Genomic DNA, 13,747 nt, shown 5'->3' on the forward strand with positions numbered 1-13,747 from the left:
TTGTGGGTCCTTGTGAGGTTCTGCGCGAGTTGGGGCTCTTGAATGCTGGGTAGGGCCGAGGGTGGAGGAATCGGGAAGGCGCGTGAGGAGGAGTTGTGCGCGCCGCTCGAAGGCGAGCCGAGGTTTGGCAGTGGAGACGCCTGCGGTGACCCCGCCGCTGGGGCGGGTCTTGGGATCGCGGTATCCTCGTCCGCATTCCGATTGCCCGCCTCTCCCCGCGGCCTCCGACCACAGAGTCCGATGGCGGCGGCGGCGCTGAGGGACTCGCCTCAGGTAAACGCTTGTCCTCCGGGCCCGCACCGCCCTCACCCCACCAGACACTGAAGCCCCGAGTGCGGGGCGCCTACTCACGTGCTCGCAGCCCCAGCCCCGGTGTCCAGGGTGGTGGGGCCTTAGCTCTGACAGTGTGATCATGCGTGGGAGAGGGTTACAGGCTGAGGGACCGATAGGTGCAAAGGCTTGGAGGTTGGACTGAGCCAGAGGAATTCGGGAGCTGGGGGATTGTGTCTTGTCAGCACAGAGCAGGATGTGAGTCACACCTGGGTTGAGGAGCTGTACTTTCATCATGAGCGCTCTGGGAGCCGTAAGAGTTTTGAATAGAAGTGCTTGATCTGAGCAGAAATTTTTAAAGTATCCCATATTTTGCGCCGGACGAAACAGATTAGGTTGGAGCAGGAAATGTGAGGATGGGTGCGTGGAGACCCACAAGGGGACTACTGCAGCGGCTTCCAGGAATGTCTTGATGGTGGATGGACCAGAGTAGTGCCAGGAGAGGGGAAAGAAATGGTCAGGTTGTGGGTATATTTTAAAGATACCATCACCAACATTTCCTGCTGCATCGGATGAGGCTGTGATTGATAGTGAAAAACCCAGTTTTTAATTTTTTTTTTTTATGGATATCTTCAAAATGGAAATCAGGAAGTCAAACTAGGGAGCAGTTTTCAGAGTGGACCTGGGTGATTCTGAGATGCCTGGAGTGGAGGTGTTACATGGGCAGCTGGACTGGAAGTTCTGTGATTCTGGAGAAGGGGCTGAGTTGGAGATGTCCACAGGGTGTAAAGAGTGTCCTGGACTAGGTCAAAGCCTGGAGATCAGATTTAGGGGTGGCAATCTTAAGTATGGTATTTCAGATGGTCCTTTTGGTGACAGGAGAGGGCAGTGGATGGAGGCGGCAGGGGAAGTGTGGGCATATTTGAGACTTCCCTCCACAAAGGAGTGGCATTCTGTCTGTCCAGTGTCTGCATGTCGAGAATGCTTTGTAGGGCATGAGGAACCTGCCTGGCAACAGAAGATGGGTTGTCATAAAATTGGTGTCTGATGACAGTTACCCTTGCTTTTGAACAACCTGTTCTAAGAGAAACACACACTGAAGTGTCCTTCAGTGCTAGGAGTGATTCCACTTTACTCAGTCTTGCCAAAGCAACAAAATACCTCAAATGCCATATGATAGATTGTCTCAGCTTCCGTGTGTGTGTGTGCGCGCGCGCGTGTGTGTGTTTAATTTTTATTAGAGTATAGTTGCTTTACAATGTTGTGTTAGTTTCTACTGTACAGCAAAGTGAATCAGCTATACATATACATATGTCCCCTCTTTTTGGGATTTCCTTCCCATTTAGGTCACTACAGAGCACTGAGTAGAGTTCCCTGTGCTGTACAGTAGGTTCTCATTAGTTATCTATTTCATACATAGTATCAGTAGTGTATATATGTCAGTCCCAATCTCTCAATTCATCCCAACCCCCTTTTCCCCCCTTGGTGTCCATACGTTTGTTCTCTACATCTCTGTCTCTATTTCTGCTTTGCAGATAAGATCATATATACCGTTTTTCTAGATTACACATATATGCATTAATATACGATATTTTTCTCTTTCTGGCTTACTTTACTCTGTATAACAGTCTCTAGGTCCATCCACGTCTCTTACAAATGACCCAGTTTCATTCCTTTTTTTTAAAAAATAAATTTATTTGTTTATTTATTGGCTGCATTGTCTTTTGTTGCTATGCGGGGGCTTTCTCTAGTTGCGGCGAGCAGGGGCTACTCTTTGTTGAGGTGTGTGGGCTTCTCATTGCGATGGCTTCTCTTGTTGCAGAGCTCGGGCACTAGGTGAGCAGGCTTCAGTAGATGTGGCACGCTGGCTCTAGAGCATAATAGACTCAGTTGTTGTGGCTCAAGGGCTCAGTTGCTTTGCAGCATGTGGGATCTTCCCAGACCAGGGATCGAACCTGTGTCCCCTGCCTTGGCAGGTGGATTCTCTCTCTCTTTTTTTTTTTTTTTGAGAACTTTTATTGAGATACAGTTAACAGACAATAAACAGCATATATTTAGAGTGTACAATTTGGTATCCCAGTCTCCCAGTTCATTCCCCCAACCCTCCCTGCTTTCCCCACTTGGTGTCCGTATGTTTGTTCTCTACATCTGTGTCTCTGTTTCTGCCTTGCATTTCCTCCCTCATAGTTGTTAGCATTTGCCTTATGTATTGAGGTGCTTCTATATTGGGTGCACATGTATTTATAATTGTTATCTCCTCTTCTTGGATTGATCTCTTGATCTTTATGTAATGTCCTTTCTTGTCTCTTGTAACATTTTTTATTTTGAAGTCTATTTTATCTGATATGAGTATCACTACTCCAGCTTTCTTTTGATTTCCATTTGCGTGGAATATCTTTTTCCATCCTCTCACTTTCAGTCTGTATGTGTCCCTAGGTCTGAAGTAGGTCTCTTGTAGACAGCATATTTATGGGTCTTGTTTTTGTATCCATTCAGCCAGTCTGTTTCTTTTGGTTGGTGCATTTAGTCCATTTACATTCAAGGTAATTGTCGATATGTATGTTCCTATTACCATTTTCTTAATTGTTTTGTTTTTGTAGGTCCTTTTCTCCTCTTATGTTCCCGGCTTAGAGAAGTTCCTTTAGCATTTGTTGTAGGGCTGATTTGGTGGTGCTGAATTCTCTTAGCTGTTGCTTGTCTGTAAAGCTTTTGATTTCTCCGTCGAATCTGAATGAGATCCTTGCTGGGTAGAGTATTCTTGGTTGTAGGTTCTTCCCTTTCATTACTTGAAATATATCGTGCCACTCCCTTCTGGCTTGCAGAGTTTCTGCTGAGAAATCAGCTGTTAACCTTATGTGAGTTCCATTGTATGTTATTTGTCATTTTTCCCTTGTTGCTTTTTTTTTAAATTAATTAATTTATTTTATAGGCTGTGTTGGGTCTTTTTTGCTGTGCGCGGGCTTTCTTTTAGTTGCGGTGAGTGGGGGCTACTCTTCGTTGTGGTGCGTGGGCTCCTCATTGCCGTGGCTTCTCTTGTTGCAGAGCATGGGCTCTAGGCACGTGGGCTTCAGTAATTGCAGCACATGGGCTCAATAGTTGTGGCTCACAGGCTCTAAAGTGCAGGCTCAATAGTTGTGGTGCGTGGGCTTAGTTGCTCCATGGCATGTGGGATCTTCCTGGAACAGGGATGGAACCCGTGTCCCCTGCATTGGCAGGCGAATTCTTAACCACTGCACCACCTAGGAAGCCCGTTTCCCTTGTTGCTTTTAATAACTTTTCTCTGTCTTTAATTTTCGTCAGTTTGACTACTCTGTGTCTTGGCATGTTTCTCCTTGGGTTTATCCTGACTGGGACTCTCTGCGCTTCCTGGATTTGGGTAGCTATTTCCTTTCCCATGTTAGGGAAGTTTTCAACTATAATCTCTTCCAATATTTTCTCGAGTCCTTTCTTTCTCTCTTCTCCTTCTGGGACCCCTATAAAGTGAAAGTTGGTGCGTTTAACGTTGTCCCAGAGGTCTCTTAGACTGTCTTCAGTTCTTTTCATCCTTTTTTCTTTATTCTTTTCTGCATCAGTGATTATCACCATTCTGTCTTCCAGGTCATTTATTCGCCCTTCTGCCTCAGTTAATCTGCTATTGGTTCCTTCTAGTGTATTTTTCATTTCAGTTATTGTGTTGCATATCTCTGTTTCTTTGTGCTATAATTCTTCTAGGTCTTTGGTAAACTTTTTGATCTTTGCATCCAGTCTTTTTTCAAAGTCCTGGATCATCTTCATCATCATTATTCTGATTCTTTTTCTGTAAGGGTGCCTACCTCCTCTTCATTTAGTTGTTTTTCTGGGGTTCTGTCCTGTCCCTTCATCTGGTACAAAGTCCTCTGCTTCTTCATTTTCTCTATCTTTCTGTGGCTGTGGTTTTCAGTTCCACAAGATGAAATACTGCTGATACTGCTTGATAATGCTGTCTGCCCTCTTGTGGCAGGTGAATTCTTAACCACTGCACCACCAGGAAGTCCCTCAGCAGGGACTTTATATGTGTGATTAAGTTAATGATCTTGAGGTGGACAGATTATCCTGCATTATCCAGTGGACCCAGTGTAATCACAGGAGGATCAGAGTCAAAGAAGGAGATTTGAAGGAGACAGATGTCAGAACGATAGTTGCTGACTTTGCAGATGGAGGAAGGGGCAAGGAGTCAAGAATGCAGGAGGTTTTCAGAAGCTTGAAAAGCTAAGGAGACAGATTCTTCTGTGGACCTGCCAAAAGGAATATGAGCTTCTTGGCATCTTGACTTTCAGCCTAGCAAGGCCCATTTTGGACTCAAGACCTCCAGATATAAGCTGATATATTGTGCTGATTTAAGCCGCTGAGCTACTAGTGATTTGTTGCAGCAGTAATAGAAAATTTAATACAATGTACAACTGAGAAATGGAAGAGGGCTCAGAGTAACTGAGGTGTGTATGTGGTTCTAGGTCCCTGCAGTTTAGATTGTGAGGTCTTTAAAGCAAGAGTGGGGGCTTCAGCAGTGGGGCTGTTGGAGGTTTGGGACAGGATGGCATCCTGATTGTATTGCTGAGTGTTCTCTCCGTGCTGTGTGCAGAGTGACATGCACGGAGTCGGGGTGTTATCTGTGGTGTGGGCCGGGAGGTTGGTGGTACATAGCTGAAGATGTGAGGGAGGCACCGTCCAGAGAGTGATGTGCAGGAGAGGCGGGAGTATAAACTGATTGTCATAGGACCCTGTTACTGGGGTGAGGAAAGTGAGCCCAGGTTTAGGAAGTATGTCCCAGAAGTGTGTTATGGCATCCCCAGGGGAACTGGGCTGGGCTCAGGCGTTGGATGGCATCTGTCTCCCAGCCCACTTGTTGCTCTGGGCTGACGCACTGACCACTACGGGTAGTCAGGAGAGAGCAAGGACCGATGGTACTGATGCATGGTACTTCCTTTGACTCGGGCCCTGGGGCCTGGGTGAGCAGGCCATTGTTGTGGGTAGGTAGTGGGGGATACTCAGTTGAGACACTTTTCATGGACCTTGATGTCCCCGTCTTTGCAGGGCGGTGCCATCTCCGTGGATGTGTTTGTGTACTTCTCCTGGGAAGAATGGAAGCTCCTTGATGAGGCTCAGCGACTCCTGTACCAGGATGTGATGCTGGAGAACTTGGCACTTTTAGCCTCCCTGGGTAAGACCCTCTCACCAACCCCATCTCCTTTCCCCTGGGACCCCTCTGTCCTCCTCAAACTGCCTTCTTGCTGTGTTTTCTGGAGTAGATGCCAGGGTAAGCTCTGTAGCGTGTCCTCCCTTCTTACTGGGCAGCCCCGAAGCCATGCAGCCACAGGTGTGGGGGTCACAAGACATGGTTTGCCCTTTGGAGGCCATAAGTTGTGGTCACTTCCTGGGCTGGTGAATCTGTCCAGAATTATGACACCTCCATGCCCAAGGTTCTGGCCCCTTCCTCCAGGTGACATTTTCTGGGGCTCCACTGTACCAGGAGTTACAGGCACTCACACAGTCGCTACTTATGGAGACCCTTGAATGGGTCCTGCATGGTTCTTTTTGTAATTATTATTATTATTATTGTTTTGGCTAAGAAGTGCGGCATGCAAAATCTTAGTTCCCCGACCAGGGAGCAAACCTGCGCCCCCTGCAGTGGAAGCTCAGCGTCTTAACCACTGGACCACCAGGGAAGTCCCAGTAATAATTATTATTTTTTTTAACTTGTGGTCTGTCACAGGGTGGGCTGCTCTGAGCCAGTACTCACCTGTCCTGGGTTTCCCTTAGGAATTGCACCCTCCAGATCATGCTTAGTCCCACAGCTGGAGCAAGAGGAAGAGCCCTGGATGCCTGCCCAGGTGGATATGACTCCAGCCCCAGAGAAGGAGGCTCAGAAGGGACCCGGACCTGGTGAGTGGACATTGGGGGGGGCATGATGTCAAGGTAGGGTTCAAATCCAGAGATACTGACTGTTTCTGCTGCTGTTTGATTTCAACCACACAGTGTTTGTACCTGTCCTTCCCCGTTCTGGACACTGTGACTCATTTCTAGTCTGACTTCTGGCCCCTGGCATCCGCCTTGCACCCGTCCCTCCTTACTGGTCAGTCTGCCTTTGTCTGCAACACAGGCCTGCACTTAAAGTGTCACGAGATGTACACATATCCTTTAGTAGTCTTCATTTTTTGTTTTAATATTTATTTTATTTATTTGGTTGTGCTGGGTTTTAGCTGCAGCAGGCGGGCTCCTTAGTTCTGGCATGCATGTGGGATCTAGTTCCCTGAGCAGGGATCGATCCCGGGCCCCCTGCATTGGGAGCGTGGAGTGTTATCCACTGTGCCACCAGGGAAGTCCCCTTCAGTAGTCTTTGAACACCAGCTACTCCCTTGTGATTGGAATTTACTGGGCTTGGACATGACCTGCCTTGAACTTACCTGTCCCAACAGCCAGCATCTGACTGGAAGCTGTTTGCTATATTCTATTCTCATGTCCTTGCCTTCTGGAGGCCTCCCACCTTCTGTGACCTTCAGAGGTCCCGCTCTGCATGGCAACCCTTTCCTCAGCCTGTGCCTGCCTCTCTGTTGTGTAAACAGTCCCATGGACTTATCCTGGGTGTCAGACACATTTACAATGGGGCTGCCCCTCCCCCAAAGTCAACATGTATCTCATCTGGTGCTTCGCTGCTTTCAGGTCATTGGTGTGGAGCAGAGGCTGAGGCTGTTTCCTCTGAGCAGAGTGTTTCTTTGGAAGGAGTGTCACAGTTCAGGACTCCTATGGTGGGTCTGAAGACCAACCCATATGACCTGTCTGGCCCATTATTGGAAGACATCTTACACCTGACTGACTACCAGCTGGGGAAAGCCAGGCAGGAACCACACACATGTGAGGCATGTGGGAAGCAGTCCTGGTTCAGCACAGACCTTCACCAGCACCACCAGCAGCACAGTGGAGAGAAATTCTTCAGGAGGGATGAGGACAGGAACTCTGTGCAAAGGTGCAGAATCTGTGTGCCGGAGAAGACCTACGTACACGGTGAGGGCAGAATGGACTTGCCAGCCACCTCTGGCCTTCAGCACCGGGTCCCTCATGACAGACTGAAGTCCTGCAAGAGCACTGAGCTTGGGGGAGCCCTTAGCACTGGACAGAAGCTTCATAAATGCAGTGAATGTGGTAAAGTGTTCACTCGGAAAGACACACTTGCTCGGCACCAGAGAATCCACACTGGAGAAAGGCCTTATGAGTGCAGCAAATGTGGGAAATTCTTTAGCCAAAGCTGTGACCTTTTCAAACACCAGACAGTCCATACTGGTGAAAGGCCTTACAAGTGCAGTGAATGTGGGAAATTCTTTAGACAGGTCTCTGGCCTGATTGAACACAGGCGAGTGCACACTGGCGAAAGGCTCTATCAGTGCAGTAATTGTGGAAAATTCTTTAGCAGCAAGTCTAACCTCATTCGACACCAAGAAGTTCATACGGGAGCAAGGCCTTACGTATGCAACGAATGTGGGAAAGAGTTCAACCGCAAACATACACTGATTCTGCACCAGAGGACTCACAGTGGAGAAAAGCCTTACGAGTGCAGTGAATGTGGGAAGTCCTTCAGCCAAAGCTCCCACCTTAACGTACACTGGCGAATTCACAGCAGTGATTATGAGTGCAGCAGATGCAGGAAAGCCTTTAGCTGCATCTCTAAACTCATTCAGCACCAGAAAGTTCACTCTGGAGAAAAGCCTTATGAGTGCAGCAAATGTGGGAAAGCCTTCACCCAAAGGCCAAACCTTATTCGGCACTGGAAGGTTCACACTGGAGAAAGGCCTTATGTGTGCAGGGAATGTGGGAAAGAGTTCAACCGCAAACACACACTTGTTCTCCACCAGAGGATTCACACTGGAGAAAAGCCATGAGGGTACCGTGAATGCGGGAAAACTTAGCCAATGCTCCCAACTTACTGTACACTTGAGAATTCCTAGCAGTGCTTGTGCATATAGCAGACATAGGAAAGCCTTTACCCGGAGACCAAACCTTATTCGGCATAGGAAGTCCATGCTGGACAGAGGCTTTAGAGTACAGGGAATGTGCCATCTCCCTGCTCACCCTAATGGCTCTCCCCAGAGGGAAGCTCTGAGCATAGGCTTTGTGAGAGCCGTCAGTCAGGAGTGAAGCCTCATATATGTGAACATCCACCACAGGAAGGTTCCCGATGAGGGCCGCACATGTGAGGCGCTTCTGGGAGCTATGGCTCACATTCTAAACTGTCAAGCACCTTTGCCGGAGGTGGAAGCCGTCCTGCAGTTCCCATCTGGCAAAGTTCCACAGCATGTGTCAGTTCCAAGTCAGGCAGCCAGACCTCTGCTGTCTCCCCAGTCCTCAGTGGCATACAGGGGGCCTCATCTTCACCATCACTGGTTTAGGTATGGAAAGGATCAGCACGTGGGCTCTCCAGGGAGCCTGCAGAGATTAACCCTCATGAATTTCTTGGTCTCAGTGTGACCGTACACAGTCTCCAAGTTCCCCAGCCCTGGAACTGTGTGCCCCACACTCGCTCATTTTTGTATGATAATAAAGTCCTTACTCTGAGGTGCTTTTAATCTTGAGGGTTCTGTTCCTTGTGTGGAGTGTGTTGAGGACACGATTGTGTTTTATCAGCATGAAGGATAAACACATTTTGTGGGAATCCTCGGTTTTCTGTGCCTCAGAGAGGACAGCAGGATGGCAAAGAATATCTGTCCACTTTTGGCCCAATTTGCATCTGCCCAAGGCCCTCTAGGAATGACTTCAGGGCTCTATGAGAGAAATCATTGTGGCCTGGAGGCTAGTTTTATTTGTGTGTCCATTAGTAGGTATGCAAAGGGGCAGTTGAGGACTTCCCTGATGGTCCAGTGGTTAAGACTTTGCCTTCCAATTCAGGGGTTGTGGGTTCAACCCCTGGTCAGGGAAGCTAAGATCCCACATGCCATGTGGCCAAGAAACCGAGACGTAAAACAGAAGCAATATTGTAACAAATTCAGTAAAAACTTAAAAATTGGTCATCAAAAAACAAAAAAAAGAGGGGCAGTTGGTCCCTTGTTCCTGTAGAAGATTTCAAATACCCAAGCATTATTAAGAGGCAGCTAGACTCGTACCTGCCAAGGAGACTGAGTTCAGAATTTGGTAGGCAGGCTGGAAGGCCTACAGGAGCCAGGTGGAAACCATATTGGTTCAGAAACACTGGGCGTGAATAATAAGTAGCTGGAGAGATTACAACACCCTATAGAGATGTAGCTGCTACAGGTACCTGCTCAGGTATTTCCACACTATGGCTGTGCAGGATGAGAGGGTACAGAAATTGTCAGGACCTCCACAGCTATGTCTGTCCTATGGCCAAGATCACCCACAGGACAATCTAAACATTTTGTGGATTTTCTTAGACTTGATGAATCAGGACAAGGCTATTGCTGCACAGGCAGGAAAGTGGGGGTTGAGAGAAGAGATCTAGGATTACAGAGATGTGGGTTTTGTGACTTAAGACAGTGTTCTTGGTGACTGATGTTGAAAGAGCTTTAGTTGGTTGCCAATTTTGCTGCCCTGACTCCCAGGGCATGGGGAAAGAGATGGTGGAGTAAATATAGGATTTAATTTGTCCTTTCTATTTTCTTAAGGTGGACTGTGTCATTTATTTGAGAACTCCCTTCTAATGTAGTCATTTATACTGTAAGTTTCTCTATAAGTAGTACTACATTAGCGGCATCCCACAAATTTTAATATATTGTGCATTTGTTTCATGTAAGATAGAATTTGTTTCAAACTGGACTGGAAAAGTTTTAGCTTTATCTGTAGAGACTTCTGAATATCTGGCATTGACACTTTGCTAAGATAAGGACAGCAGGATTTATTATGCATTGTTTAATATCCAAAAATCCTGTGAAAGGGACTTCCCTGGTGGTCCAGTGGTTAAGACTCCACCTTTTCAATGCAGGGGGCACATGTCTGATCCCTGGTGGAAGAACTAAGATCCTGCATTCCACGCAGCGTGGCCAAAAATCCTGTGACCACTCTAGGGTCAGGTTGATTGCTGATGGTAACGGTTAGGCAGTCTGGCTCCACTGTTTCCAGAAGGGCATGAAAATCCCTGCTGGTATCTTCTGATTTGAGCTCTCTCAAAGCCAGGGTTCACCACTTGGATGTCTGTGGCTTAATCTGGAAATGAATCACAGCACTGTGTGAATAAGAGTCTGGGAAACTGCCTGGAGATCTGTGACTCCCAAAGTAGTCCTGCCTTTTCTTTGTCTTTCTATGTCACATGATTTTTTTTTCTTTTTTCTTTTTCTTTTTGGCTGCGCTGTGCAGCATGTAGGATGTTAGTTCCCCAACCAGGAATTGAACATGTGCCCCCTGCAGTGGAAGTGCAGAGTCCTAACCACTGGACCACCAGGGAAGTCCCTCACACGCTTTGCTTTTAAGAAAACCTCATAGGAATAAGCTCTGTGGAGTCTTGCAAGTGTCTTCAATTATAATACTTCTGATATGTTTGCATTTGGTGATAAGAATAGGATATTTATATGACCCCTTGTTTTAATTCAAGTAATGACTAAGGGGTTATCGTGCAGAAAGAAAGAGGACAGATGGTGGTGAGGAAGGACTTTTGTTAACAGGCTAGTTTCCAGGGCATCCCTGGGTTGAGTTTGCACAAATGCTGCACTCAAGGATAGGAGGAAGAACGTAAGTGAGACCTGGAGGCTGTAGGTCCTGCTAAATGGATTGAAATACACAGGGAATGTCAGCCAAGAATATGGTTCCTTAGCCGCTTCCCCCACCGTTCGAGCAAAATTAAAGGCACAAGGAAGCAGCTAGAGGCTATTAGAGCTGTAGATCACAGCCCAGGACTCAGTATGATACTGTACCAGCTGCTGACTGATGCCATGATAAAACAGGAGACAGGAATTCCCTGGCGGTCCAATGGTTGAGACTCCACGCTTTCACTGCTGAGGACAAGACGGGCGGCACATTCAGCTCTCTTGAGTGGGCTTAATGCTGGGGAGAAAGGTAAGGATTATTCAGAAGAAAGGTAACAATATAAATGAGATGAAAAAAACCTCAGAACTGAATCAGATAAAAATGTTAAGGTGGTTCGTTAAAAGTGACATTAAAAACAGATGGGGTAGCTACTAAAATTTTGGTGGATCACTGTAAAAAACAGGTAATCTGTTCAAATAACTGGGACATATTCTCTCAGTTCATCCTAGTCTTAACTAATTTTTTAAGTATTAAGATTATAAAAAGAGGAAACTAATCTTTTCAGAACCAGTTCTGATTATAACCAGGCAGGGAAACGCAGAGGATTACAACTGAGCCAATAGGCAGACCAGGGTCTCAGGACCACCAGCTGGGATCCCAAGTTCACTTTCATTGATGTCGGTAATACAGTGACCTGAGGGCAGTGAAAAATTTACAATTGCTTGCCCTGATGATCAGTATATTGTTATAACTTAAATAGCTAATGAAAAACTTAGAGGACAGTATAATTACAGAAATATGGTAATACTGTGAAAGGCTTGCAGCTGAAAGCATGATTTATGAAGGAATTTATGGGCAGAAATTTTGTATGGTTGTTGCCTCACCCTGACTATGCATGACTGGAATTAAAATTGCCAATAGGAGTAATGATATCATTACTAAAGATTTAAGCTAAGATCTTCCTGAACCAAATCATTTTCCTAGTATTTTCCCTAAACTGGGATAAGAGTGGAAATTTGATTCTTCATGTATTATAAGGTGGGTTATATTAGAGGACTCATGAGGGAATTCCCAGGCGGTCCAGTAGTTAAGACTTTGCCTTCCAGTGCAGGGGGTGTGGGTTTGATCCCCGGTCAGGGAGCTAAAATCCCACGTGCCTCGCACCAAAAAAACAAAACATGAAGCAATATTGTAAACAAATTCAATCAAGACTTTTTAAAAAATGGTCCACACCAAAAAAATTTTTTTAAAAAGAAGACTCAGGCTTCCTAGGTGGCGCAGTGGTTAAGGATCCACCTGCCAATGCAGGGGACATGGGTTGGATCCCTGCTCCAAGAACATCCCACATGCCGCAGAGCAACTAAGCCCATGCACCACAACTATTGAGCCTGTGCTCTAGAGCCCGTCAGCCACAACTGTTGAGCCCATGTGCCACAACTACTGAAGCCCACGTGCCTAGAGCCCATGCTCTGCAACAAGAGAAGCCATGGCAGTGAGGCGCCCACACACCACAATGAAGAGTCGCCCCCACTCACCGCAACTAAAGAAACCCCGCGCGCAGCAACAAAGACCCAACACAGCCAACAAATAAATATATTAAAAAAAAAAAAAGACATCAGACATGAAAACACAACCTTCAACATGTATCATAGCACAAGCTCCCCCTTGGGAAGCAGGCAATACATCAAGGGCCATGCGATTCTGCAGGATCTCTTTTACCATGGAGACTTCCAAATTGAGCAAGCTAATGGCGTGATTACTATCGTTTAAAGCTTGCTGGGTGAATTTTTTTTAAAGCCTCTGTGTGAATAATGGCATCTGTTCTAAGTGAAGGAATAAATATCGTGGTCAAATAATCATAACGTTGGAAAACTGATGTACCCACATGGAGCTCGCATTAAAGGCAAGTTGGCAGGGGCTTTTCCTGAGGCTACCCATAGGTGACTTTAAGCACAAGGGAAACCAATTGTGCATCTTTCTAACCAACCTGGGAGGAGCCAAGGCCATAAATGTGCTCCATAAATCCTCTGGATCCCAGTAGGAGCTGCCCAATATATTTAACATCCAGTGAAAAGGAATATTTAGGGTCCAAGTTCAGAACAGATGTCAGTAAAAGGCCAGGTTAGGGGGTCCTACTTAGTGGTATTGGGAGTGACTTGCACAGAACTAGAATTTCTTCTAAGATAAAAACCCCTAAGGGCTAGTCCATCTGAACTGTGGCGAGGTGAAATCTACCAGGGTAGTCCAGAAGTGCTGGACATAGGTCATTGGTTACAAACTCAGCAAATGAATTGATTTGAGGTGTTTTTTTTTGTTTTTTGGGGGTTTTTTTGGCCATACCCCAGCGACATGCTGAATTTTCCCAACCAGGGATATAGAAGCTGTGCCCCCTGAAGTGGAAGCACAGAGTCTTTTTTTTTCTTTTAAAATATATATTTATTTACTTATTTATTTGGCTGTGCCAGGTCTTAGTTGCGGCATGTGGAATCTTTAGTTGTGGCATGCAGGCTTTTAGTTGTGGCATGTATGTGGGATTTAGTTCCCTGACCAGGGATTGAATCGGGGGCCCCCTGCATTGGGAGTGCAGTCTTAACTGCTGGACTACCAGGGAAGTCCTGAATTGATTTTTTTTTTTGAAACTTGCATATTATTGAGCCCAAGAAAAATAAGTTTGGTTCATAAGCAGAAGTCTGAGCAATTATCAAAGTAATTAGTACACAGGCCTGGTCTGGCATCTTGGGTTAGCTGTCTACTTCAGATGTACTGAATAGTTTTCTCA

At 46.3% G+C, this 13,747-nt stretch overlaps 1 protein-coding gene across 2 annotated transcripts in view; it reads left to right on the top strand.

The window, feature by feature from the left end:
• The window catches only part of LOC130842943 (zinc finger protein 671-like), a 15,997-nt gene continuing 2,250 nt past the window's right edge, over positions 1-13,747 (top strand). The window contains exons 1-4 of one of the 2 annotated variants that reach the window (XR_009050647.1): positions 1-273; positions 5,320-5,446; positions 6,046-6,168; positions 6,946-11,277. Coding sequence is in view for 1 of the 2 variants with exons in the window: in XM_057719526.1 (XP_057575509.1) it covers positions 43-273; positions 5,320-5,446; positions 6,046-6,168; positions 6,946-8,159 (1,695 nt within the window). In the remaining variant the exon portion in view is untranslated. Of the gene's footprint in view, positions 274-5,319; positions 5,447-6,045; positions 6,169-6,945; positions 13,696-13,747 lie in introns of those variants that run through there. The other variant, XM_057719526.1, reaches the window with a different exon arrangement.

The sequence above is a fragment of the Hippopotamus amphibius genome, unplaced genomic scaffold (assembly GCF_030028045.1).
Source record: "Hippopotamus amphibius kiboko isolate mHipAmp2 unplaced genomic scaffold, mHipAmp2.hap2 H_1, whole genome shotgun sequence".
Classification (NCBI taxonomy): domain Eukaryota; kingdom Metazoa; phylum Chordata; class Mammalia; order Artiodactyla; family Hippopotamidae; genus Hippopotamus; species Hippopotamus amphibius.